Source organism: Oncorhynchus mykiss, chromosome 7, assembly GCF_057628025.1.
Source record: "Oncorhynchus mykiss isolate SJ-2025 chromosome 7, ASM5762802v1, whole genome shotgun sequence".
Classification (NCBI taxonomy): Eukaryota; Metazoa; Chordata; class Actinopteri; order Salmoniformes; family Salmonidae; genus Oncorhynchus; species Oncorhynchus mykiss.
In genome coordinates this window covers 12339879-12367741 of record NC_143028.1, presented here as the reverse complement: position 1 = coordinate 12367741, position 27863 = coordinate 12339879, and the positions used below count along the sequence as shown (strand labels likewise).

At 43.0% G+C, this 27863-nt stretch overlaps 2 protein-coding genes across 6 annotated transcripts in view; both read left to right on the top strand.

Annotated features, from left to right (window-relative positions):
• LOC110527413 (uncharacterized) overlaps positions 1-21322 on the top strand; it is a 30383-nt gene extending 9061 nt beyond the window's left edge. For 4 of the 5 annotated variants that reach the window (XM_021608664.3, XM_021608665.3, XM_021608666.3 and 1 more), the window contains 25 exons: positions 8554-8622; positions 8723-8791; positions 8950-9018; positions 11157-11225; positions 14233-14301; positions 14410-14478; positions 14593-14661; positions 14773-14844; positions 14959-15027; positions 15161-15232; positions 15326-15394; positions 15506-15574; positions 15723-15791; positions 15876-15944; positions 16073-16141; positions 16908-16976; positions 17084-17152; positions 17241-17321; positions 17453-17488; positions 17581-17617; positions 17754-18311; positions 18874-19127; positions 19405-19642; positions 19939-20130; positions 20230-21322. In XM_021608664.3, coding sequence (XP_021464339.3) covers positions 8554-8622; positions 8723-8791; positions 8950-9018; positions 11157-11225; positions 14233-14301; positions 14410-14478; positions 14593-14661; positions 14773-14844; positions 14959-15027; positions 15161-15232; positions 15326-15394; positions 15506-15574; positions 15723-15791; positions 15876-15944; positions 16073-16141; positions 16908-16976; positions 17084-17152; positions 17241-17321; positions 17453-17488; positions 17581-17617; positions 17754-18311; positions 18874-19127; positions 19405-19642; positions 19939-20130; positions 20230-20234 — 2580 coding nt within the window. In that variant the 3' untranslated portion in view covers positions 20235-21322. Of the gene's footprint in view, positions 1-8553; positions 8623-8722; positions 8792-8949; positions 9019-11156; positions 11226-14232; positions 14302-14409; positions 14479-14592; positions 14662-14772; positions 14845-14958; positions 15028-15160; positions 15233-15325; positions 15395-15505; positions 15575-15722; positions 15792-15875; positions 15945-16072; positions 16142-16907; positions 16977-17083; positions 17153-17240; positions 17322-17452; positions 17489-17580; positions 17618-17753; positions 18312-18655; positions 18711-18873; positions 19128-19404; positions 19643-19938; positions 20131-20229 lie in introns of all 5 variants that reach the window. The other variant, XR_016497098.1, reaches the window with a different exon arrangement.
• Positions 21323-22935: 1613 nt separating this feature from the next.
• LOC110527414 (kelch-like protein 41b) lies at positions 22936-26667 on the top strand. Its single transcript, XM_021608667.3, has 6 exons — positions 22936-24366; positions 24588-24745; positions 24874-24981; positions 25339-25524; positions 25707-25853; positions 26244-26667. Exons 1-6 carry the CDS (start codon positions 23257-23259, stop codon positions 26353-26355), a joined length of 1821 nt encoding a protein of 606 aa, XP_021464342.2. The 5' UTR covers positions 22936-23256; the 3' UTR covers positions 26356-26667.
• The last annotated feature ends 1196 nt before the right edge of the window (positions 26668-27863 follow it).

Here is a 27863-nt window from a genome sequence, read left to right as displayed (position 1 = left end):
TGCTGATTTAGAACCACAGAGTTACCGCAGGTCAGCACAAAGACCACAGGGGCACTGCCTCCGCTATTCCAGCACCATTTCAACTTAAACATTTAAACATCATCAAATCAACGAGGCTATATATGCTTAGTTTAATATACTGAAAACAAATGTAAAGATACCAAAAGCAATTTAGTCCAATCAATGTTGCGAAATATCATGTGGCTGTCCCTGGTTCTGATTTTTGTGTGCATATTTTTTGCACTCACACTAGTTGAACACCAATGCCATCCTCCTCTCTTTCATGTTGGCAAAACAGTCTATGGCTCTGTCATACAGTACACTTTTAGCTTTTGCTGTCATATACTACCTAGCTAGAATGCTTGCTAGCCTGACCTCCTTGCATGGGCAACAATGAACCAGCTAAGTTTTCTAGCTAGTTAACGTGAGCCTACTAGGCTACATCTAGTCTACATATTGAACTTCAATCATCTCAGGCCTGTGGAACAACATTCATTTATGGTTAGATCAGAATTGCTGTCATAATCATTGGCCTGTGCAGACAGTTCATTCAAAACCACAAGTCCAAATCCCCGTCTCCATCCATGGTTTGCCAAAGGGCCGATTTAGCAGTCTAGCTACTGCAGGACATCAACAGAGGCAGACCAGAAACAGACATGTTTTTTCTGGCTTCCCTTGGCAAACATGATTACACACCGCTTGGCCTGGCACGTCCTGGCTCCCCAGCGTGTGGGACTATGTCCACCCATGCCTGCACCCCAGATGCAAACAGCACATGATGACAATTGGGCATTACAAATAGCCTACTAACCAACACTTTGGACCAAACTTGGTTTGCATACCCAACGTTGCCTTAGTTAGCATTTACTGGTAGATATAAGTTGAAACGTCTTTCCTACCCTCCTTGTTACCGAGAATGAAACTGAAGATCTCATACAACTCTGTGTACTACTCCCCTCACAAAACAGCGCTAACTGGCTCAAACCAGAATAGAAAGAGGAGTGGGAGGCCCCTGTGCACAACTAAGCAAGAGGACAAGTACATTAGTGTCTAGTTTGAGAAACCGACGCCTCACAAGTCCTCAACTGGCAGCTTCATTAAATAGTACCCGCAAAACGCCAGTCTCAACGTCAACAGTGAAGAGGCGGCTCCAGACAGAGTTCCTTTGTCCAGTGTCTGTTCTTTTGCCCATCTTAATATTTTATTTTTATTGACCAGTCTGAGATATGGCTTTTTCTTTGCAACTCTGCATAGAAGGCCAGCATCCTGGAGTCACCTCTTCATTGTTGGAGTTGAGACTGGTGTTTTGAGGGAGCAGAACACAGCGTTGTACGCGATCTTCAGTTTCTTGGCAATTTCTTGCATGGAATAGCCTTCATTTCTCAGAACAAGAATAGACGGATGAGTTTCAGACGAAAGTTCTTTGTTTCTTGCCATTTTGAGCTTGTTATCAAACCCACATGCTGATGCTCCAGGTACTCAACTAGTCTAAAGAAGGCCAATTTTATTGCTTGTTTAATCAGGACAACAGTTTTCAGCTGTGCTAACATAATTGCAAAAGGGTTTTCTAATCATCAATTAGCCTTTTACAATTATAAACTTGGATTGGCTAACACAACGTACCACTGGAATACATGAGTGATAATGGGCCTATGCAGATATTCCATAAAACATCTGCCATTTCCAGCTACAGTAGTCAGTTACAACATTAACAATGTCTACACTGTATTTCTGATCAATTTGATATTATTTTAATGGACAAAAAAATGTGCTTTTCTTTCAAAAACAAGGACATTTCTAAGTGACCCCAAACTTTTGAACGGTAATGGGTGTATGTTACAGTGCCTTGCGAAAGTATTCGGCCCCCTTGAACTTTGAGACCTTTTGCCACATTTCAGGCTTCAAACATAAAGATATAAAACTGTATTTTTTTTGTGAAGAATCAACAACAAGTGGGACACAATCATGAAGTGGAACGACATTTATTAGATATTTCAAACTTTTTTAACAAATCAAAAACTGAAAAATTGGGCGTGCAAAATTATTCAGCCCCTTTACTTTTAGTGCAGCAAACTCTCTCCAGAAGTTCAGTGAGGATCTCTGAATGATCCAATGTTGACCTAAATGACTAATGATGATAAATACAATCCACCTGTGTGTAATCAAGTCTCCGTATAAATGCACCTGCACTGTGATAGTCTCAGAGGTCCGTTAAAAGCGCAGAGAGCATCATGAAGAACAAGGAACACACCAGGCAGGTCCGAGATACTGTTGTGAAGAAGTTTAAAGCCGGATTTGGATACAAAAATATTTCCCAAGCTTTAAACATCCCAAGGAGCACTGTGCAAGCGATAATATTGAAATGGAAGGAGTATCAGACCACTGCAAATCTACCAAGACCTGGCCATCCCTCTAAACTTTCAGCTCATACAAGGAGAAGACTGATCAGAGATGCAGCCAAGAGGCCCATGATCACTCTGGATGAACTGCAGAGATCTACAGCTGAGGTGGGAGACTCTGTCCATAGGACAACAATCAGTCGTATATTGCACAAATCTGGCCTTTATGGAAGAGTGGCAAGAAGAAAGCCATTTCTTAAAGATATCCATAAAAAGTGTTGTTTAAAGTTTGCTACAAGCCACCTGGGAGACACACCAAACATGTGGAAGAAGGTGCTCTGGTCAGATGAAACCAAAATTGAACTTTTTGGCAACAATGCAAAACGTTATGTTTGGTGTAAAAGCAACACAGCTGAACACACCATCCCCACTGTCAAACATGGTGGTGGCAGCATCATGGTTTGGGCTTGCTTTTCTTCAGCAGGGACAGGGAAGATGGTTAAAATTGATGGGAAGATGGATGGAGCCAAATACAGGACCATTCTGGAAGAACCTGATGGAGTCTGCAAAAGACCTGAGACTGGGACGGAGATTTGTCTTCCAACAAGACAACGATCCAAAACATAAAGCAAAATCTACAATGGAATGGTTCAAAAATAAACATATCCAGGTGTTAGAATGGCCAAGTCAAAGTCCAGACCTGAATCCAATCGAGAATCTGTGGAAAGAACTGAAAACTGCTGTTCACAAATGCTCTCCATCCAACCTCACTGAGCTCGAGCTGTTTTGCAAGGAGGAATGGGAAAAAATGTCAGTCTCTCGATGTGCAAAACTGATAGAGACATACCCCAAGCGACTTACAGCTGTAATCGCAGCAAAAGGTGGCGCTACAAAGTATTAACTTAAGGGGGCTGAATAATTCTGGAGAGAGTTTGCTGCACTAAAAGTAAAGGGGCTGAATAATTTTGCATGCCCAATTTTTCAGTTTTTGATTTGTTAAAAAAGTTTGAAATATCCAATAAATGTCGTTCCACTGAATGATTGTGTCCCACTTGTTGTTGATTCTTCACAAAAAAAATACAGTTTTATATCTTTATGTTTGAAGCCTGAAATGTGGTAAAAGGTTGCAAAGTTCATGGGGGCCGAATACTTTCGCAAGGCACTGTATATACACACACACACACACACACACAGTGGGGCAAAAAAGTATTTAGTCAGCCACCAATTGTACAAGTTCTCCCACTTAAAAAGATGAGAGGCCTGTAATTTTCATCATAGGTACACTTCAACTATGACAGACAAAATTAGGGGAAAAAATCCAGAAAATCACATTGTAGTATTTTTAATTAATTTATTTGCAAATGATGGTGGAAAATAAGTATTTGGTCAGCTACAAACAAGCAAGATTTCTGGCTCTCACAGACCTGTAACTTCTTCTTTTAAGAGGCTCCTCTGTCCTCCACTCATTACCTGTATTAATGGCACCTGTTTGAACCTGTTATCAGTATAAAAGACACCTGTCCACAACCTCAAACAGTCACACTCCAAACTCCACTATGGCCAAGACCAAAGAGCTGTCAAAGGACACCAGAAACAAAATTGTAGACCTGCACCAGGCTGGGAAGACTGAATCTGCAATAGGTAAGCAGCTTGGTTTGAAGAAATCAACTGTGGGAGCAATTATTAGGAAATGGAAGACATACAAGACCACTGATAATCTCCCCCAATCTGGGGCTCCACGCAAGATCTCACTCCGTGGGGTCAAAATGATCACAAGAACGGTGAGCAAAAATCCCAGAACCACACAGGGGGACCTAGTGAATGACCTGCAGAGAGCTGGGACCAAAGTAACAAAGCCTACCATCAGTAACACTATGCCGCCAGGGACTCAAATCCTGCAGTGCCAGACGTGTCCCCCTGCTTAAGACAGTAAATGTCCAGGCCTGTCTGAAGTTTGCTAGAGAGTATTTGGATGATCTAGAAGAAGATTGGGAGAATGTCATATGGTCAGATGAAACCAAAATATAACTTTTTGGTAAAAACTCAACTCGTCGTGTTTGGAGGACAAAGAATGCTGAGTTGCATCCAAAGAACACCATACCTACTGTGAAGCATGGGGGTGGAAACATCATGCTTTTGGGCTGTTTTTCTGCAAAGGGACCAGGACGACTGATCCGTGTAAAGGAAAGAATGAATGGGGCCATGTATCGTGAGATTTTGAGTGAAAACCTCCTTCCATCAGCAAGGACATTGAAGATGAAACGTGGCTGGGTCTTTCAGCATGACAATGATCCCAAATACACCGCCCGGGCAACGAAGGAGTGGCTTCGTAAGAAGCATTTCAAATTCCTGGAGTGGCCTAACCACTCTCCAGAACTCAACCCCATAGAAAATCTTTGGAGGAAGTTGAAAGTCTGTGTTGCCCAGCAACAGCCCCAAAACATCACTGCTCTAGAGGAGTTCTGCATGGAGGAATGGGCCAAAATACCAGCAACAGTGTGTGAAAACCTTGTGAAGACTTACAGAAAACGTTTGACCTCTGTCATTGCCAACAAAGGGTATATAACAAAGTACTGAGAAACTTTTGTTATTGACCAAATACTTATTTTCCACCATCATTTGCAAATAAATTCATAAAAAATCCTACAATGTGATTTTCTGGATTTTTTTTCTCATTTAGTCTGTCATAGTTGAAGTGTACCTATGATGAAAATTACAGGCCTCATCTTTTTAAGTGGGAGAACATGCACAATTGGTGGCTGACTAAATACTTTTTTGCCCCACTGTGTATATATAATATATTTTTTAACTACACTACTTTGGTACGCTCAGTGGGGATTAAGAAGTAACTATACGCAATGCCCACTGGGGAAAAAAAACTGGGTATAAGGCTTATACAGTACCTGCATATACACTACACCACTGACCATTCGTGTTTTACAAAATATACACTCTCCTACATGAGTGGGCTGGTCTTGCGGTTGCTGTTCTTTCAGAATCACCAACCTGTCACACACTGGCCTGGGTCCAATAGGTTTGTGACTGTGCAAAAATGTCTATAATAGATATAAAGGCTATTAGGATATGAATGTGTCAAGATAGGACTGTATCTGGCTGACTGACTGGAAGCTGATAATTCAATGTTTTTTTTACTCAGTCAAGACCGAGTTCACATGTATCCAACACCCGAGACATGACCGAGATACTCAATATGTAGTCTCGAGTAGAGGTCGACTGATTCATCGGAATGGCCGATTAATTAGGGCCGTTTTCAGAACAATTGGAAATCGGTATTTTTGGGTGAGGATTTGCCTTTTTTTTTCTTTTCAATTTTTTTTAATACCTTTTATTTAACTAGGCAAGTCAGTTAAGAACACATTCTTATTTTCAATGACTGCCTAGGAACGGTGGGTTAACTGCCTTGTTCAAGGGCAGAACAACAGATTTTCACCTTGTCAGCTCAGGGGATTCAATCTTGCAACCTTACAGTTAACTAGTCCAACGCAATAACGACCTGCCTCTCTCTCGTTGCACTCCACAAGAAGACTGCCTGTTACTCGAATGCAGTAAGCCAAGGTAAGTTGCTAGCTAGCATTAAACTTATCTTATTAAAAAAACAATCAATCATAATCACTAGTTAACTACACATGGTTGATATTACTAGATATTATCTAGCATGTCCTGCGTTGCATATAATCTGACTGAGCATACAAGTATCTGACTGAGTGGTGGTAGGCAGAAGCAGGCGTGTAAACATTCATTCAAACAGCACTTTTGTGCATTTTGCCAGCAGCTCTTCGTTGTGTGTCAAGTATTGCACTTTTTACGACTTCAAGCCTATCAACTCCTGAGATGAGGCTCGTGTAACCGAAGTGAAATGGCTAGCTAGTTAGCGCGTGCTAATTGTCGTTGTGTTGCTGGTTCGAGCCCAGGGAGGAGCGAGGAGAAGGACGGAAGCTATACTGTTACTGGCAATACTAAAGTGCCTATAAGAACATCCAATAGTCAAAGGTTAATGAAATACAAATGGTATAGAGGGAAATAGTCCTATAATTCCTATAATAACTACAACCTAAAACTTCTTACCTGGGAATATTGAAGACATGTTAAAAGGAACCACCAGCTTTCATATGTTCTCATGTTCTGAGCAAGGAACTGAAACATTAGCTTTCTTACATGGCACATATTGATTGCACTTTTACTTTCTTCTCCAATACTTTTTTTTTGCATTATTTAAACCAAATGTAACATGTTTCATTATTTACTTGAGGCTAAATTTATTTTATTGATGTATTATATTAAGTTAAAATAAGTGTTCATTCAGTATTGTTGTTATTGTCATTATTACAAATAAATAAATAAAAATAGTCCGATTTAAATCGGTATCGGCTTTTTTGGTCCTCCAATAATCGGTATTGAAAAATCATAATCGGTCGACCTCTATTCTCGAGACCTCGGTATTGAGTACTACGCTGGTATCAGTCCCACTGAGTAGACTGACTAGCTCTGGTCCAGGGTGTTCCGTGCGGGTTGCCGATGCTGAGCCTTCTGCAAGCCACACGTCATGCCCTGGACCAGAGCCACAGAAAGACAGATTTAAGTGTGGCCCAAAAGCAGATGGCAGACGATTGACCAAGTGTGTGTACATTAATGTTTTGAATGGATACATTACTTTCTAAGTATCATCAGTCATTGCACGAACGCCACAGACCCTTTGAGGGATTTGTAATCATGTTATTATCTTGTCAGTTTGTTTTTCAAACTTCTCTCAGCGACATTACTGCCAAGTCTGACATATGCCCACACTCAGTCAGGCAGTCAGAGGCTTAATTGTTTCGAAAGATTCTTCATGTTGCTTGTTTGACTGTCATCCAAGATCAAATGAATGGCAGACTAATGTCTGACATTTAGCTTCGCACGACATGTTGGAAATGGAACAGAAAAAAATGTGTGGTATGTAGACTATCAGTCTTCTCACACTGCTATTAGAATGCCATACATAATTATTTGAACAGTGAAGCATGTTTTATTCTTTTGGCTCTATACTAAAATTTTGGATTTGAAATCAAACAATGATTTTGAAGTTGAAGTGCAGACTGTCAGCTTTAAAATTGAGGGTATTTTCACTCATATTGGGTGAACCGTTTTGAAATTACAGCACTTTAAGTACATAGTCCCCCCCCCCCATTTCACTTATGTGTATTAAAGTAGTAGAAAGTTAAGTATTTGGTCCCATATTCATAGCATACAATGACTACATCAAGCTTGTGACTCTACACATTTGTTGAATGCATTTGCTGTTTGTTTTGGTTGTGTTTCAGATTATTTTGAGCCCCCAAAAAATGAATGCTAAGTAATGTATTGAGTAATTTTGGAGTCACTTTTATTGTAATTAAGAATAGAATATGTTTCTAAACACTTATACATTAATGCAGATGCTACCATGATTACGGATCATCCTGAGTGAATCATCAATAATGATGAGTGAGAAAGATGCACAAATATCACCCCCAATACATGCTAACCTCTCACCATAACAGTAACAGGGAAGGTTAACATTTTTCTGTATGACATTTATGTGTCTAACTTTCTCATGGGGGGGGCACAAAAAGTGCTGTTAAAAAAACCCGATTCACCTGATATGGATGAAAATACCTTCAAATTAAAGCTGACAGTGAACTTTAACCTCAGTCATTCTTTGATTTCAAATCCAAACTTTTGGAGCATAGAGCCATAAGATAAAAAATGTATTCACTGTCCCAATAATTACAGAGGGCACTGTTTAGAATAATGGCTTTTAACAATAGTGATTTGACTATGAGGGAATTATCCAGGAGTTTCAGAACACCTAGTGCTAGCCTGTACCCCCAGTAGAATTTGATTGATGGAAGATGTGTGAGGGGAAAAAAGTTAAGGTTGAGGTCAGTGTGTGTGATTTGTTTGGTGTGTGTGTATTGGTTTATGTGGTGAGGTAATGGCTGGGTTAGTGATGGAGATGGTGTGAGGTTAGAGATGAGAGGAATTCAAAGGAAATGATGTCACCTCATTCGAAGAGTTCTGGTCTTGATGGCCCATAGTGGAGGAGAAGGAGGGAGAGACACAGAGTTATGAATTGCTGTTGTGCCAAACACTTTTCTATATGAATTTCCTGTATACTGAAGTGTGTGTGTCTGTTCCTGCATGGTTGTGTGTGTGTGTGTGTGTGTTTTTATAGGGGGAGCGGGGACTTTCTGGGCCACCTGGAATCCAAGGAGAAACTGGGATTGGGCTTCCTGGACCCAAGGTATCACTCCATCCCATTGTTTTGAAAAATGAGGGAATTACATTTTCCCCCAACCACCTGTTGTATCTCACCTCGCGGGTGTTCCACTCTCTCTCTGCAGGGTGATGTGGGGTTCCAGGGGCGACTGGGGCCTCCAGGGCCACCTGGCTTAGGGGAGCCTGGACTACCGGTGAGTTAGCACGACCACAATGTACGCATACTTGACCACAATGTACGCTTGCATTTATGAATACTCATAAATGACTCAGTGAAATGGGTGTTCATGTACCTGTGTATGGAGTCTATGGTTATTCAAGTCTGTTCACCATTGGTTGATTTGTTTCACAGGGGCCTCAAGGGCCACAGGGCGTCCAAGGAGAGAAGGGTCCTATAGGAGAAGGCTTCGCCGGGCCAAAGGTATGACTGAGCGTCTGCAGAGATGTGTCCCGGTCTGGGCTCCAGATATGTGACTGTAAAACCAGCAACATCACATGGATTATTGTTATAGGAGAAGACGCAGCGCCATAAAAGTCCATCTGAATTACACCTCTATTTGGTATCACAGTGTCACATGCAATGGATCTATCGATCAGTGATTTCTTGTTCTACTACGGAGTAACTTCCAGCATGCAGGTAGGCAGAGTTCAAAAGGATGTCAGGTGAACCCATACAGGCCCTGGGCTGGGAAACACCCAGAAGCTATTCAGAATCCCTGTAGAACATGAAAGGAGTGAGTCATTCAACTGAGACCAGAAGGAAGAAATGAGTCCATCTGTTTTTCACTGGGTTGCTCAGGCACACATGGGCCACATCTGCCCAAACCAGACCGCTCTCTTTCTCCCTGCTCTAACATATATCCTCTGAACTCAAGTGTTACCAGGATACGGCTATGCTATTTGAATTGCAGTGAGTGTCTTGCCTTCAAAAGATATTATGTTATACTGTAGCTTACGCCCTTGTTGCGACTTGTAAGAGAATGGTTGTAAATGCAATGCAAACATGCCATTCCTTTAGAGAGAGAGCTGTGTTATGGTAATGACAGTTTTTTTTTTTATAGATATATATTGCCTACTTCGCGACAAGGAAAACATTATGCTTCCAGTGGCAAGTGAGGTAACACAGATCAACAATTGTTTTGATCATTCCTGAATGGCCTGTGTAAACAACGCTTGATTACGTTTTGAGAACGCACTTAAGTAACATCATGCCAAATGTAATCTCTGTTTGGCGAAGTTGCAACTTTGACTCATAATAGTCTAGTCAACTGACTGAGGAGATGCATCCTTTTTATTGCATGTTTTTCATTGAAACCTCAGTCCACTCAGATCCTATCATTAGAGATATTTATCTGGCAGTTTACCCTGGAGAGAGTGACGGTGTGAGTTTCCACCAGTCATCTAGAAGCGTCTACCGTTAGAGATGGCCTCAAGGCTTTTACTTTCCTGCATTGAGGCTGACCCCAGACACACAGCTCTGGTTATGAGCAGCAGTGCTCTGGTTGCTAGTCACAAGTTCTGACAAGTTCCAGATTCATGAGAGCTGAAAAGATTTTTCCTGCTACCCTTGTCATCAACACCTGCTGGGGTGAAGAAATGGGGGATTTATGAGTACATTATATCTAAGCTCCGTTGCAGGTATGTTGCTGGTTTGTCCTTATGTATTGCTAATGCTGTAGCTGCAGAGTGTATTCTCCCCAGACCTGAGGTAACCTCTGAGGTAACGGACATGTTTTACACACCTCTCTCTGCTTCAAATTTGATTATTGTGTAAAGTCCTTCACCATGTTTATTTATTTTAGTCTATCATTTCAAGTCGGAGCCTGACTCCTGCAGTAACTAAGTACAAAGAACACTCAACGACATTCAGGTGGTCGCTGTGGTTTCCATCTCCCCCAGTGCTGATCTACTCACGCTCAGTGCCAAAGCCCTTTGCTGGAAAAATGAGAGTAACACTAAACATGTCCTCCAGCATCTCAACATCTGTCAGAACCCGCCTCGACTGTGTGGTCTCCCTGGAACTTTCCTTGGCGGTCCAGAGTGGATGCATGCAAGGCTGTGAAGATATCTGAAGAAGTTTCCAGAACCCCTTTCACATTCCTGTTTAGACTTCCTGTCTCTCACGCAGGAACAGACACAGTAAACGAACGTCCGTTGTCACCTTGGGAACCATCCTCGGCGTGGCACATAGATAGACGTAAACACAAATTACAACGGAATGCTTGAACCTTTTGCCAAGACGTAAGGAAAAGCTCAGTTTAACATTTTCATAATGTTCCGTTGTTCCCATCAGCCTTGTGGTTGTTGGTTAGCGGGATCATGGTTGTTTTCCCATCAATTAATAACTGTCTGTGTTGCTGTTATCTTTCTTAGAGCAGAATCCTAATCTGAAATCTATATCACTCATTGACATCAGTAGATGAAAGTCTGAGTTATGGGCACAGATCTCAAATTGGGATTCTGCCTTCACTGTATGGCTGGTGTGAGTTTCTCTCTTGGGTGTGTGAGAGACTGCAAAGTTGAAAATAATTTTAAAGAGCTGTGTTTGTCCCTCCGCAGGGGGACCGGGGCCTGGAGGGGCCGAGGGGGCCCAGAGGACAGCCTGGCGCTGGAATCAAAGGAGACGAGGTACAGTATAGACTGTAAAACTACATCTGGGTGAATGGCCTTCATACAAACACGCAGTGTTCCCCAGGAACACATAAAGAGCCTTGGGTAAGGAGTGGCCAGAAGCACTGGTGTCTGGGTCTCATTCAGACTGAGGTTATATATGAGGCTTCTATTGAATCTGTGTGGTGATGAATCACACAGGGGTCAAGGCCTGGACGCTGTGCTGTGAGAAAGTTAATGGGTGAAGTAAAGGCTGATTAAAAGGGTTCATGTCAATTATCTAAAGTGGCCTCCTCTCCTCATCTCTTTTCCTTCATTGTTTTTTAAAGGTCTGGACAGGTGGATGGAAAGTCCTGGTTCAGAAGGGTTCCTGTCTTTTGCTTTCACCTAGTCTGTGTTTTCAGATAGAGGGGAGGAGACAAGGAGAGGAAGCTACTTAACACTATTGGGATGCATCCTCATTCTACCTGAACGTGTGTACTGTCAGAAATAGAATCACGGTCCCACACTGATTATGGGATATGAATTGATGACGTTTATAAACTGGGTGGTTCGAGCCCTCAATGCTGATTGGCTGACAGACCGTATACCACGGGTATGACAAAACAGTTATTTTTGCTGTTCTAATTACGTTGGTAAACAGTTTATAATAGCAATAAGGCACCTCTGGGGTTTGTGATGTATGGCCAATATACCACAGCTAAGGGCTGTGTCCAGGCACTCTGCGTTGTGTCGTGCACAAGAACAGCCCTTAGCCATGGTTTATTGGCCATATACAACACCCCCTTGGGCCTTATTGCTTAATTACACCATTATGAATGAAGCAAACAGCGATAGAATTCCGGTAGCTGATGATCATTCTCACAGATTTAAACATTAATTGACCTTAAAATGTTGTTTGTTCTTGGTCAGATTAGTCTTGGCAAGTTTAGCCTTGTGGTGAAATTCATCCTTGGGATATTGGCAAGTGCTTTCATCATATAATGAGTGCAATCCTTCAGCAAGAATGCAGTTAGCTAACATTTTGTGTTTACGCCATGTAACTTTATAACAGCTCAGTTGACACTATAAAGTGAGCCAAGCTGGCATTTTATAGATGAGGCATGCATGTACAGTGGGGCAAAAAGTATTTAGTCAGCCACCAATTGTGCAAGTTCTCCCACTTAAAAAGATGAGAGGCCTGTAATTTTCATTATAGGTACACTTCAACTATGACAGACTACATGAGAAAAAAAATCCAGAAAATCACATTGTAGGATTATAAATTAATTTATTAGCAAATGATGGTGGAAAATAAGTATTTGGCCAATAACAAAAGTTTCTCAATACTTTGTTATATACCCTTTGTTGGCAATGACAGGGGTCAAACGTTTTCTGTAAGTCTTCACAAGGTTTTCACACACTGTTGCTGGTATTTTGGCCCATTCCTCCATGCAGAACTCCTCTAGAGCAGTGATGTTTTGGGGCTGTTGCTGGGCAACACAGACTTTCAACTCCCTCCAAAGATTTTCTATGGGGTTGAGTTCTGGAGACTGGCTAGGCCACTCCAGGACCTTGAAATGCTTCTTATGAAGCCACTCCTTCGTTGCCTGGGCGGTGTGTTTGGGATCATTGTCATGCTGAAAGACCCAGCCACGTTTCATCTTCAATGTCCTTGCTGATGGAAGGTTTTCACTCAAAATCTCACGATACATGGCCCCATTCATTCTTTCCTTTACACGGATCAGTCGTCCTGGTCCCTTTGCAGAAAAACAGCCCCAAAGCATGATGTTTCCACCCCCATGCTTCACAGTAGGTATGGTGTTCTTTGGATGCAACTCAGCATTCTTTGTCCTCCAAACACAACGAGTTGAGTTTTTACCAAAAAGTTATATTTTGGTTTCATCTGACCATATGACATTCTCCCAATCTTCTTCTGGATCATCCAAATGCTCTCTAGCAAACTTCAGACGGGCCTGGACATTTACTGGCTTAAGCAGGGTGACACGTCTGGCACTGCAGGATTTGAGTCCCTGGCGGCGTAGTGTGTTACTGATGGTAGGCTTTGTTACTTTGGTCCCAGCTCTCTGCAGGTCATTAACTAGGTCCCCCCCCGTGTGGTTCTGGGATTGTTGCTCACCGTTCTTGTGATCATTTTGACCCCTCGGGGTGAGATCTTGAGTGGAGCCCCAGATCGAGGGAGATTATCAGTGGTCTTGTATGTCTTTCATTTCCTAATAATTGCTCCCACAGTTGATTTCTTCAAACCAAGTTACCTATTGCAGATTCAGTCTTCCCAGCCTGGTGCAGGTCTACAATTTTATTTCTGGTGTCCTTTGACAGCTCTTTGAGCTTGGCCATAGTGGAGTTTGGAGTGTGACTGTTTGAGGTTGTGGACAGGTGTCTTTTATACTGATAACACGTTCAAACAGGTGCCATTAATACAGGTAACGAGTGGAGGACAGAGGAGCTTCTTAAAGAAGAAGTTACAGGTCTGTGAGAGCCAGACATCTTGCTTGTTTTTAGGTGACCAAATACTTATTTTCCACCATAATTTGCAAATAAATTCATAAAAAATCCTACAATGTGATTTAAAAAAAAAAAAAAAATATTCTCATTTTGTCTGTCATAGTTGAAGTGTACCTATGATGAAAATTACAGGCCTCTCTCATCTTTTTAAGTGGGAGAACTTGCACAATTGGTGGCTGATTAAATACTTTTTTGCCCCACTGTATTATTGGGTCATTGGATCTGGAGTTGGTTTACTTTATTGCCTATCAAAATAGTAAATTGCATGAACATTCTCAATATTTAATAGCAAGGTGACTAGCAGGAGGATTTTTAGCACAGTATTTGTGTAATGTTGACTACTTTCCCTTCATTTAATAACAGTTAATGAAAGGGTGAATATCCAAACTAATATATATGTATGTATATGTACTTTTTCTATATTTATTTCATTCACTGTTCCTGTAACACATTCACAAGCTTGTGTTGGTGTAATTATAGCTATGATGCCAACAATGACTCTCTTTGTGACCCTCAGGGTGGCTTTGGCCCTCCAGGTTTTCCAGGGCCTCTCGGCCTGCCAGGGCTGGGCATTCAGGGGGAGAAGGTATGTAGGCCCACCTATTCATTATTACAGGTTTCACCAAATATCACCCATACATAGTTCATGGATTACTGTCCTAATTTGCCTACTTTGTGCTTCCTGTCCTACCAGGGTATGGAGGGGCCTCGGGGGCCACCAGGGGGCAGGGGTCCACAAGGAGATGGATATCCAGGGCCCAAGGTCTGTGTCTGAATGCTTCTTCCTTGACTTTACTTTTGGATCAATTGTGGTTATGGTATGTTTAGGCGATCGCTAATGCTAATGACTGTGTATGGGTGCTCCTCTCATCCACAGGGTGACCAGGGCTTACCAGGGGAGCTAGGTTCAACAGGAGAGAGAGGGGCTGGTGAACCTGGGGCTAAGGTGAGTCCTCCTCCAATGAAAACGCAATGTGTAGTTTGTCCTCGTTGTGGTGTCACATTTGGATATGTAGTCGATGCAATGTGAGACAGACAACCAGCGATCTCTCTTCAGGGTGAGCCAGGAGCGTCAGGATTGGCTGGTTTTCCTGGCCTCCCAGGAGAGGATGGGGCCCCGGGACAGAAGGTATTTCATCTTCTGCCATCTCTCCGTCACCATAGGTTGATACTGTACCTCTTTGAATGTGACCATTGGATTCATATGCTTTGCTTGTGTGTCTGTTTGTGTGTGTCTATATAGGGTGAACCAGGTGTTGGTGGTCTGAGGGGACCAGAGGGAGCTGCTGGAATTGGCACCCAGGGTGAGAAGGTAAGAAGATTCCCAGGTTTTTCTCCTCACATCGCTGCTTCAAGATTTTAATCTTCATTAATCTGGACAGCTGTGATATTCCGAGGTTGCTTTTCTGTGCTGTTTCTTTGACAAATGATGTCTCTCCACATAGGGAGACCAGGGCCAGAGGGGCATTCGGGGCTTGGGTGGGCCTCCTGGAATTGCTGGGCCCTCTGGAGCAAAGGTGAGGACATTGTCCTCAATTATCATCAGTCAACACTCTGTATTGTAGTGTAATGTGGTCACACTGCAACCTTTGACTTCTGACCTCTTCTAGGGGGAGCCTGGGACACCAGGTCGACTGGGTATGCCAGGACTCCCAGGGCGGGGCATCATAGGACCTAAGGTAACAGCCCTCTGTCCCAAAATGCCTACAATTCACCATGTAGATGAGGTTTATGCCATATCATAACCATGTTATAACTGTCTCTTAACCATATTATAACTCTTGTCTCAGGGTGATCTTGGCCCACCTGGTCCATCTGGACCATTAGGGGAGACAGGCTACGGGCTGCCTGGTCCTAAGGTGAGACACACTATGCCACACTACTAGAATAATAGGGAATAATTCATAGGATTTACATATTTATTGGAATAATCAGCGTAATTAATTGATGTACTGATATTTATTTACTTGAATCTTGATGTACTTTTATTTAATCACAAACTTTTAGGGTGATCGTGGAGGTCCTGGTCCGTCTGGTCCATTTGGGCCCAAAGGTGATGGTTATCCTGGCCCTACGGTGAGCAACACTGCTGCTTATTCATGTGTTGCTATTGCATGAGTTGTACCAGTGTTGATCCCAGTGTTTACCTGTGGTTTGTAGGGAACTCCTGGTCTACCGGGGCTTCCTGGTGAACCAGGCCTGGAGGGGCTGGGCATCCCTGGACCGAAGGTAAAGATATGGTTCTGTGTGAGGGTGTCGGATCTGGGTTATTTTGGATAATGACAACAGCCCTGGGTGAACAGAATACCTCAATTAGCAGAGGACATCATGATAGCTGTGTGTTTTCTCCCATTTAGGGCGATATTGGCTTCAGGGGCTTGCCAGGTTTAGCAGGCCCCCCCGGCGAGGGGCTACAAGGTCTACCGGTATGTATTGTAGTCTGACATGAAGAAGCTGACCTGCTAAACAGTTGGCAAAGAATCAATCCCAGTTCTGATGCGAAACCGATTTAGCCTTGTTCAGCGCCATCATAAACCCACTAAGTCATGGTGATCGATACTAGTATTACCTCATGCTGGCAGATCCACCTTGTACGTGTGAACACATATCCCCAGGGACCTTGTATTCAAAGGCTGCGATAATCAGCGTTTCATTCTTACAGGACATATATCATTTTCACACACTTCCAAGAACATGTGAATATATCCCAACATAATGGTCTAATGAGAACCATTGGGGCCAGGGTGCCTATAACCAACACAATACCCAGAGCCGGCAGTCTAGCTTATAATATTACATCCAGGTTTCTCTCCAGGCTTTTCATCTCCTATAGCCCCAGAAGCCCTAGGGAGCGGGCAGACCTGAGGGTTGAGGTAGCCCTGTCCATCACATCAGTAGGTCTGGTATCCTACAGTAAGCTTGCTAATGTGTGTCAGACTATGAACAGTAAAGCCAGAAACACTCAAGCTGTGAAATTGCCTGCTCGTGAAACGGCTGCCCTGTGAGATCAGGTCACTTTTTAAGTCTAGGTTTGTTAAGTGAAAAGTTAAGGATTTGTCCCTTGGCTTAGCTTATTTTGTATGACTAGCTAGGTTTGACACAGGTAGTGCAGTGTGGTTGGGCTGTGTTGTGTTGTGCTGACACTTTTTAATTGCTATTGTACATATGGTTATAACTTCTGCTCATTTCTAGGGTGGCATTGGACGATCGGGCCCACCAGGGCCAACGGGGCCCCCTGGGCAGGGTATTCAGGGCCCAAAGGTAGGTCTAGTAATTTGAACTAAGCAAGCAAATAAACATTTTCTTGTTTCTTTCCAATGTTGAGTTGAGCATGACAAATCTTCTCTGTATTTTGTGGACCCTTTCAGGGCGAGGCAGGGTCTCAGGGCGTGACAGGTCCTCGGGGGCCACCAGGGGAAGGATTCCCAGGGGCCAAGGTGATGACAGACACAGTGGTTTGAAACATATGGCAGTGTATTTGAACTTTTGTGACCTTTGACCTTGTGTTATCTGGCTCTATGACAGGGTGACCGCGGCTCTGGAGGGGAGAGGGGCCTGAAAGGGGTCAAAGGTGATTTGGGTGACCCTGGAGTTCCTGGCCAATCAGTGAGTCATGTCATGGGTCACTTTTATAATCAGGGCGATTCATTCGATAGCAGGGATACATACTGTAATAAACAATTAACTGTAATCAGAGTAGAAACTGATCAGACCAATGTTTTACTGCTTCCTTTTAGGGCAGACCAGGGTTCAAAGGTGACATGGGCCTCACAGTAAGTTCTCAGTCTTTAGCTGTCTTTTGAGTTCACATTAGTCTTTTTTTATTCCATTTAGTCACCATGTCAATCCGGATTTTGACCCACAGAGAGAAGACATCATTAAAATGATCAAGGAGATTTGTGGTAAATAAAGCATTTATTTGTTGTGCTTGTGTCGTATAATTTAACATTGATTGCAACATACAGTAGGCCTTTGTCGAGAGTGCATTGGAAAACATCCTTTCTACGCCCGAATCGTATACCTCTGCCTTGTTTCCAGGTTGCGGAATCAAATGCAAGGAGCGGCCCATGGAGCTGGTGTTCGTCATTGACAGCTCGGAGAGCGTGGGGCCGGAGAACTTTGAGATCATCAAGGACTTTGTGGCGGCCCTGGTGGACCGCGTGACGGTGGGCCGCAACGCCACCCGCATCGGCCTGGTCCTCTACAGCCTGGAGGTCAAGCTAGAGTTCAACCTGGCGCGCCACATGACCAAGCAGGACGTCAAACAGGCCATACGAAATATCCCTTATATAGGTGAGGGCACCCACACAGGCACCGCCATCCGCAAGGCCACCCAGGAGGCCTTCTACAGCTCTCGCAAAGGGGTGAGTAAAGTGGCTATAGTTATTACGGACGGACAGACGGATAAGCGGGAGCCGGTGAAGCTGGATATTGCGGTGCGGGAGGCGCACGCAGCCAACATCGAGATGTACGCATTGGGGATCGTGAATACGTCAGACCCCACGCAGTCCGAGTTCCTGAGGGAGCTCAACCTGATCGCGTCAGATCCTGATAGTGAACACATGTACCTCATTGATGACTTTAACACGCTGCCAGGTAAGGTTAAAATGCCAGGTTGGTGTTACATTCAGTTGGTTTTGGTTTATCGTGTTGGTGTAGTCATAAGTGATTCCTCACGAAACCCAAACAAAAAAGTCCATGATTTTTGGGATTATCACTCAATATAATCAGTAGAATAGTCCTTTGCAGGAAGGACTGTTGACATATATTTGACATTTCTATGGAAAAGCAAAAATGAGAAATTATTTATAAAATGTTTGCCTTACCCAGGCCTCCTTTAAAACACTATGGTGTCTTATCTGTAGGTGGTGTCATATGATGCTTTAGGTCATTACACTGTTAGCTGAATGTTGAATGGCCCTGGTATATTTGTCCTCTAGAGTTGTTCCTGGTCAGCTGACATAGTGAAGAAAAACTCCTGCCCCTTCGTTAGCAGTAGGTCTACTGTTATTATACGGTGTAGTCTGTAAATTGACCTAATGTACCAAGTTAACTGCATCAAGTTGCTGCAAAGTCTCCAAGGCTAATACCGGTACAATGTGATTCATCACCTGTTCCCAGTCATCACAACTCATGTTACTCTGTCGCTCTCTCTCAGCTCTGGAGTCCAAGCTAGTCAGCAAGTTCTGTGAAGACGAGAACGGTGATCTGATATACAACCGTGTCACCAATGGATACAGGAACGGGAAGAATGGGAACTATGGCAACGGGAACTATGGCAATGGCTACGGGACCACCAACCAGGAGGACTTCAACAACGGGAGGCGAACAGTCACCACTACCAGCACTCAAAGTCAGGGTGGCAGGGTAGACCTAACCCAGCCTATTGACCTTGGCACTGCCACAGTACAGGTCTTTACAGCACATTAACAGACATTTAGCAGAGGCACTTGCCAGAAAACAATCTACTGTCAATGTATAGTTGACCTGACTTGCATGCTCCATTGAACTAATGAAAACACTGTCTCCTCTTAGCCTACTGTACATTCTCACTATAGTAACACTGGTCTCGTTACTCTGTTTCAGGCTTTAAAACAGTGTATTTGTGTTTTGTTACTAATTGACAATAGGGTAAGGACTTTGTTGGTCCTCATTCTTCCGTGTGTGTTTTCTATTCCTCCGGCTCCAGAAAGGGCAGCGTAAGGGAGGCCAGGATGGAAGTGTTTACACCTCAGATTGGGAGACTGGTCGCGGGGACGTTCCCACGTTGAAGCGCAACACGTCCTCCTCCTCCAGGGAATCCTCATCTTCAAATACAAGAGGGTCCTCTTCCTCATCAGGAACGTCATCAGGAACGTCATCTTCATCCTCTGGGTCCTCCGGCTCTGTCCAGTTAGTGCCTGCACCACGACCCAAACTTCCCAAAGGTATGTTGGACCCACTGCCAACAACAGCTGAGCGTTGTGCTATATCTATGTAGTCATGGCAGTCTACCCTGTGTCTGTTGATTCATATGAGCCGTTCAGGTTACTACAAAGCCTGTCGAAATCAATTACTGAATGATTCCAACTGAAATTGACCCTAATTTTGTTGATGCTTTAGCTATATCTGCCAATGAACAGAATCAGTATACTAGTGTGCCATGGCCCCTACATCCTTATATACGTCTGTTTATTTAGTGGGCCTTCACTAACAATCTTCTTCGTGTGTTCTGCCCGGTCAGAGTTTGTGCCTCTGGACCCTCGCTGTGCACTGGTCCTAGACCAGGGCCCATGTCGGGATTACAAAATGCGCTGGTACTACGACAAGCAGGCCAACGCATGCGCCCAGTTCTGGTACGGAGCCTGTGAGGGGAACCAGAATCGCTTCGACACAGAGGAGGAGTGCAAGAGGACATGTGTGCAAGAACGAGCCGGTATTGTATAGCTCATCTTTCAATGATCTTTGGTTTCGGTTGAATATTCATCAAGTATGGGTTTTCTGTGAATGCTGTCATGTGGTTTCTTCACAACAGGCTGAGAAGACATCTGTCGTTGTCTCGCTCAATTCAGTCTTTAAACTGATGTTCCATGGCACCGTGTACTTCACAATGGAAGGACGTCAAGTCATGACACTATGACACAACTATTGAATAAATGCTCCTTTGACACTCCCTAGTTCCTCTCTCCTACCCTTGATCTAAAACTCTACGCACTTATTATAAATATTCCTAAACTAATTCCAGTGTCTGATTTGAACTTTAATTTTACCGCCAATCTCTGTATAATGTTTCCTTAAAGGTCCAATGCAGCCGTTTTTATCTCAATATCAAATCATTTCTGGGTAACAGTTAAGTACCTTACTGTGGTTTGGAACTCTCTTTCGTATTGGTCCATTAACTAATTTACCATCTGGTGATGTCACCATGGAAGGCCAAACCTCCAACCCACCAAAACAGGCTGAAATTTCAGTCATTTTTCAACCTTATAGCGTGGAAATAATATAAAAAAACACGTTTTTGACTGCACTGGGCCTTTAACTTAACATTACCATTTTCATTCAAAATGAATGGATAGCTCATCATATAACATCATTTTAACACACAATTCAGTCAATCTCACTCAGGAATGTAGTCAAGATATAATAGAAAATACCACTTTCTGTATTAGACACTGATTCACAGATGAATTAATACATACATGGTTCCAGTGCCAAATCAGAATGGTCTATAGATTTGTTTCGATAGAATCAGTATGTATTGTATATATCTCATGTCATAACTATTTTATGCTGATCACTGATTTTATATTGCTAGCGTAATTGTAATATCTGCTTTGTTCAAATTGAGGAATATTAACATTGGTGCCACAACATGTTCCTGCAATAATGCTATTCATCTAGCTTGTGACCCAGTATTAACACGTTTACAGAAACTATGAGCAACTGATTTTATTTCCAAGAAGAACCAACCCTGTATCAACTCACTGTGCTGTCAACAAACCATGCTAGGAAATGACAACGGTGCTCTACCATTCATGTCTAGGGATAGTTTTGTGCATTTGAATGTGTTTGTTTTTTTTACCAAGATTTTTATGAATAAAATGATGATTTTGTTTTGTTCGTCTGAATTTGCGATGTTTGTCATTCAAGTACATTACCGTACAGTTTTCTACATTACAATTGTTGCCATTTATTTCACACTGGTTCACATGGATTATATTATAGTTGTATGGTGTCCTCTACTGGTGAAAAGTTGCCTTGCCTGATACACACCAGAAACGAGGGTTCGTCAAAGGTTCTTTGGGAAAGGTGATGGTTCTATGTGGAACCATAATGACTCAAAAAATCCTTTGAGCACTTCAATGGTTCTTTACAAAAGGGTTCTTTGCCCTTTTTAGTGATAATTCAAATGTAGGTGCGCCGGCTCATTAGAATATTTCGCTGCGCGGTTTGCTCACACCTCTTTTTGAATGAGTGTGTCAATCCAGTTTGTCATCTGTTGTGTTTATGCTATTAAATATTGTATATGTCTGTGGCCAGTGCAGTGTCTTGTGAAAGACTCACGAATGACCTTGTGTCCATTGAGAATGGTTGACTGAATCCGTCAGTGGTTCTCAATTCTCTCATCAGGGACATCAGGGACCCCCAGCTGTTCCAGTGGTAGCTCACTTGATAACGCCTATAGAACTGTAACAATATAATATGTGCACATGTTGCAAATTCAATCAAGTTTGACAGAGATCACTCTTACATTGTCAGAAGAAATGGTCATAGTTAAAACGACAATCTATTTGATTGAGAGCCTGTAATGAGATGTCAACCATTTGTGGAGCTTGTCCTAGTAATATGGATGGTGTCTGTCTACAAATGTATCATGCTCCGATAAAATGACTTTTCATAGAGAAAAATAAACGTCTGTGAGTTTAACTAAACCACTTAATATTTTCATCAATACTAACAAGATGAATGTACTTTGAAAGTATTCTCTAAATCCCACTTTCTATTGACTTAGGAACCTCTTCCTGTAGCCACAGCACTCCATAGGGATCCATTTCTAATATTGGCGAGGTGACACTAGTCTGTGCACTACACTATATTTATATTACTTGTGAGACACTCCTGTCCAAATGGTCTATATTTAGTGTCCACACTGCCACCCAACTCCAAACACTTTGACTTATAATTAAGCTAAGTTTACCTGCTATATATTTTATCTGTAGTCATCTGAGTTTTTACAGAGATTAAAGCCTACTCTGATAGTACAGTGTAATTCAGGACAAAGTGGCTATTTTCAGGGCTTGAAGTTGAAGGCCTCGCCCCCTGTCAGCAGTCCTATGACCCCCAGAACAATGAAGGGAAAATGAGGAGTGTTGATAGGTGGAGAGGCCAGCTGCTACTGCTGCTCGACCATCCTCAACTTTTCTCAACCTTCCTCAGTAGAATCCAAGCCTTGTCAGTCTTAGGGCTAAATTCAAGCAAAATGACAGTACATTGTATTTTGTACAGTAGCATAGGGACATATTATCCAAGAATCCACTTTAAAAAGTTTAATTGAGAGGCATTACCGTAGCTTGTATGGCTGTTTGGAAATGAAGGAATGGGAATGAAGGAATGAAAGAACATGTAACATCCTTTGAAATTATTTAAAGCTACTGAGATGCAGGGTGGAGCCAGTGGTCAAAACAACCAATATTGGGTTATTAACCATTAGCATTGACAGCATTATCCCTCTTTAGCCACTACTAAACCAATGACAGTGTTGAGGCTGAATCATGGTAGTGGACTATAGCCCGGAACACCCCAGTTGCTTCTTTCAGTCTGTGACAGCTGTATGAGTCGGTCTCCGCATTCAGATTTGGCAGTGCTGAGATTCCTACCGACTGAGGCAGGCAGGCAGGCAGGCAGCTATATTTAGAGGGGATAGGATTAAATTGCAGTAGGCAGTGGGGGATTCAGGCTGGGAACCTTTTCTCTGCTCAGCCTTTTCTAGCCTGGACTGGGTGCCAAGAGGACCTGTGGCCACCATTTCTTCCCCTCTGCAAGCCACCGATTTCCCAACACCATGGACCCCAAAGCCATGAAGGAGGAGCTGCGCCTCTTCCAGAGCACCTTGCTCCAGGATGGCCTCAAGGAGCTGCTGAACGAAAACAAGTTTGTGGACTGCACTCTGAAAGTGGGCGATCGGAGCTTCCCCTGCCATAAACTCATCATGGCTGCCTGCAGCCCATACTTCAGAGAGATCTTCTTCTCCAAGGACGGCAAGGAGGTGGAGGCCAACAAGGAGGTGGTCCTGGACGATGTCAATCCCGCCATCTTGGACATGATCATCACGTATCTGTACTCGGCCGAGATTGACCTCACAGACGAAAATGTGCAGGACATATTTGCCGTAGCCAATCGTTTCCAGATTCCTTCAGTCTTCACCGTGTGTGTTAACTATCTTCAGAAGAAGCTCTCCGTGACCAACTGTCTGGCAATCTTCAGGATGGGTCTGGTCCTCAACGTGCCCAGGTTGGCGGTGTCCGCCCGTGACTACATCGCAGACCGCTTCGATATCCTCTCTAAAGACGAGGAGTTCCTCCAGCTGGCCGCTCATGAACTGTTCGCTGTCATCGGTGGCGACTCGCTCAATGTGGAGAAGGAGGAGATGGTGTTCGAAGCCCTCATGAAATGGGTCCGCAACGACAAAGACAAACGTGTCCAGGTACTGGGTGACGCCTTTGAGTGCATCCGCTTCCGCCTCATGCCCGAGAAATACTTCCACGACAAAGTGGAGACAGACGAGATCATCAAGGCCGACCCAGAACTCCTGAAGAAGGTCCAGATGATCAAAGACGCATTCCAGGGGAAACTCCCAGAGAAGAAGGAGAAGGTAGCTGGGGATAAGGGGGCGGATGGTGAGGGTGGCGAGGCAGAGGACGTTTTCCCAGGTTTCCTGAACGATAACCGTCGCCACGGCATGTACGTCCGCGACCTGATCCTGATGATCAACGACACGGCAGCGGTGGCGTACGACGTCAACGAGAATGAGTGTTTCCTGGCGGCCATGTCGGAACAGATCCCCCGGAACCACGTCAGCCTGGCGTCACAGAAGAACCAGCTCTACCTCATCGGAGGACTGTTTGTGGACGAAGAGGACAAGGACGCTCCCCTACAGTGCTACTTCTATCAGGTAACCAATCATTGTTCATTTAGAGTTTGGGTCACTTCTTTTGATGGTTTCAAATCTTCTATTGGTAATATTTGCCTTTCAGAATTTACGTTAGCTCCCTAAGTTACATCGACAAAGTCTTTGTTTGCTGTTAGAATAAACTGTTTTTATTCATAACACTTATTCGTAATAGATGAGTGCAGTCATTCAATCATTCATTCATTCAACCCTGTGTATTTCAGTTGGACACTCTTGCAGCTGACTGGGTAGCTCTGCCCCCCATGCCTTCCCCTAGAGCTCTTTTCAACATGGGAGAGTGTGAGAACCTGCTGTTCGCTATTGCTGGAAAAGACCTCCAAAGCAACAAGTGTTTGGACTCTGTGATGTGCTATGATGTCCAGTGAGTGGAATAGCATTCATATGACTCATTCACTCAGTACAGTAGAAAGATATAGGACTTCTCAGCACTTCTCTCTACCATTTAAAGTGTGTGTTTTGACCCTCCTGTTCTGTAATGGCTTTCCCCAGGAAGATGAAGTGGAGTGAGACCAAAAAGCTTCCCCTGAAGATCCACGGCCATTCTGTGGTCTCCCATAAGGGCCTGGTGTACTGCATTGGAGGAAAGACTGATGACAAGTATGTGTGTGTGTGTGTGTGTCTGTGTGTGTGGTCTTGTTCTTCTATCCTTGTTGGGACCTGAATTCCACATGAGGATAGTAAAACAAGGAAAATTCATGGGGAAAGTCAAAGGCTATTTTAAGCTTAGGGAATATGTTTAGGGTTTGGGTTACAATTAGGCTTAGGTTAGGGAAAATAGGATTTTGAATGAAAATAAATTTTAGGTCGCCACGATGATAGAAAATCTAGTGTGTTTATGTGCGTGTGCTAAAGATATGGTGTGAGCTGCAGCTGTTTCTAGTCTATCATTCTAAGACATTAGATCTAGGACATTTCCTGAGATCTGACAACTCTGTCTATCATTCTCCTGCGCAGCAAAGCCCTGAACAAGATGTTTGTATACAACCACAAGCAGTCAGAGTGGAGGGAGCTGGCTGCCATGAAGACAGCCAGAGCCATGTTCGGAGCCGTCGTTTACAACGGAAAGATTGTGGTGGCCGGTGGAGTCAACGAGGAAGGCCTCACTGCTGCATCTGAAGTCTACGACTTTGGAACAAACAAGTATGTAGCATTTACTTTGGTGATAAATCAGTTTAAGAACGTGTTACACCTTTTAATATCATTCACCATAACAATACCATTTGCTGGTTCTGGATGTTGAACGTTATTAGTCATCTTGAGTCAGGATGGCCTTAATTATAAAGAGTCCCCCTGATGCTATCCCTAATGACCTTCTTTCGCAGATGGGAGACGTTCACAGACTTTCCCCAGGAGAGGAGCTCAGTGAACCTGCTGAGCAGTGAGGGGGTCCTGTACGCCGTGGGGGGCTTCACCATCATCCAGAATGACAACAAGGAGGTGGTCCCCGCAGAGGTCACAGATGTTTGGCAGTAAGTCCCCTCTTTTAACGTTGTTATGTCATCAACCAGGATTTGAACCAAGGTCTTCTTCATAAATACAGCAGGACTGTGTTAGCCCATTATGCTAAAGCCTAGGCAGTAACTCAGTGAGCTAACACAAGTTCACCTTGTTCAGCCCTGTTTGTTGTGGGTTTGTTATTTTAGATGGCTTGCATTTCCATTCCTGTGGACAAAGAAGTAGAACATATTCATCTTAGTTCAATTATAATAATTTGTTGTATAAATCTATGATAATAAATAAAAGTAAAGCTAAATGAAAAAATAAATGAGAGCGCCCTACTTGGTCAGTGGTACTGTACAAACAATCAACAATGTCTTGGTTTGTTCCTCATCACTGTATCTTCCTTTTCCCTGTGTTAGGTACGAGGAGGACAAGAAGGAATGGAGCGGGATGCTGAGGGAGATGCGTTACGCCGCTGGCTCCTCCTGCGTATCCATGCGCCTCAATGCTGCCAAGATGCCCAAACTCTAGACCCTTGCTGCCCCGTCATATTTCCCCATGATGCCCTCTGTCTGCCTGGATTACCACCATCTTCTCTGGGTTGTCTTTCCATTTCAGTAATAGAGGGGGTGTCACCGTCACATGACAACTCAAATGTGGACTCTTAATGGTTGATTGTGTCAATTTGTCTATTTATGATCTCAGGTGAATTTCGGTACAGTATAAACAACATCTACTTTCCGTCAGTGAAGACCGCATCAGTATATTAGTTTCCCTCACTATAGAGTAACCCACAATGTGTATTTAGCTAGCTTTTTTGTAAAATAAACATTTGTTCAAAAACTACTGTTATGGTTGATTTGAATTTGGAGTAAGTTAAGTTTAGTTTAAACATCTGTCTGTCCATAGCACACATGTTTTACTATAACTAGATTCAGGTCGAGATATGGTAAATAAGGAAATTAAATATAGGTGTGAGCCGTTTGTTACAGTAAAAACTAACAGGGTAAACACCAACTCATTAGCCAGTTTAAACAACTGTCCTGCATTATGCATACACAATGTACACCACAGTATGTGTCATACCAACACTGTAGATCCCAGTAGATTTCCACAGTAGATTTGACATACACTAGGTTAATCTCCGCAACCAAAAGTACCCCATTGTCTTAGCTTAATAGAAAATATCGCAAGTAAAAGTGAAAGTCACCCAGTAAAATACTCCTTGAGAAAAAGTCAAAAAGTATTTGGTTTTAAATGTACTTCCATATCAAAAGTGTAAATCACTTCAAATTCCTTATATTATGCAAACCAGATGGTACAATCCTCTTTCTTTTTTATTTACAGATAGCCAGTGGCACTCCAAATAATTTACAAACAATGCATTTCTGTTTCGTGAGTCCGCCAGATCAGAGGCAGTAGAGATGACCAGGGATGTTCTCTTGATAAGTGCGTGAATTGGACCATTTTCCTGTCATGCTAAGCATTCAAAATGTAATGAGTTATTTGGGGTGTCAGGGAAAATGTATGGAGTAAAAAGTATATCATTTTCTTTAGGAATGTAGTGAAGTAAAAGTTGTCAACAATATAAAAAGTAAAGTACAGATACCCCCGAAAACGACTTCAGAAAAAATACTTCAAAGTACTACTCAAGTACTTTACACCCATGGTAACCGAGAACTGGAAATCCCTATGTAATAGTCTGTCCTAGAGATGAAATAAAGGTGAACTTTACACCAAAACTCTAGAAACAAATTCCACATTCACCACAAAGAATATTAGGAGCATATGTTGTACTATTGTAAATGTGGGCATTTTCACTAGATCGTAACTTCCTCTAGATACCCTTTGCATTCATGAGTTGAACTTGCACTGTAACATTACTAAATACTTACAACCACCACAGCTTTTGACCGTTTTCACCGGCATCCATTTCTAGTTCACTAATGTCCGTCATCAACATATATCAAGCATATCAACCTGCAGGCTGATGCCAAATGCAGGACATGTGACACTAAACCACTAGCACTGAGGGGGAA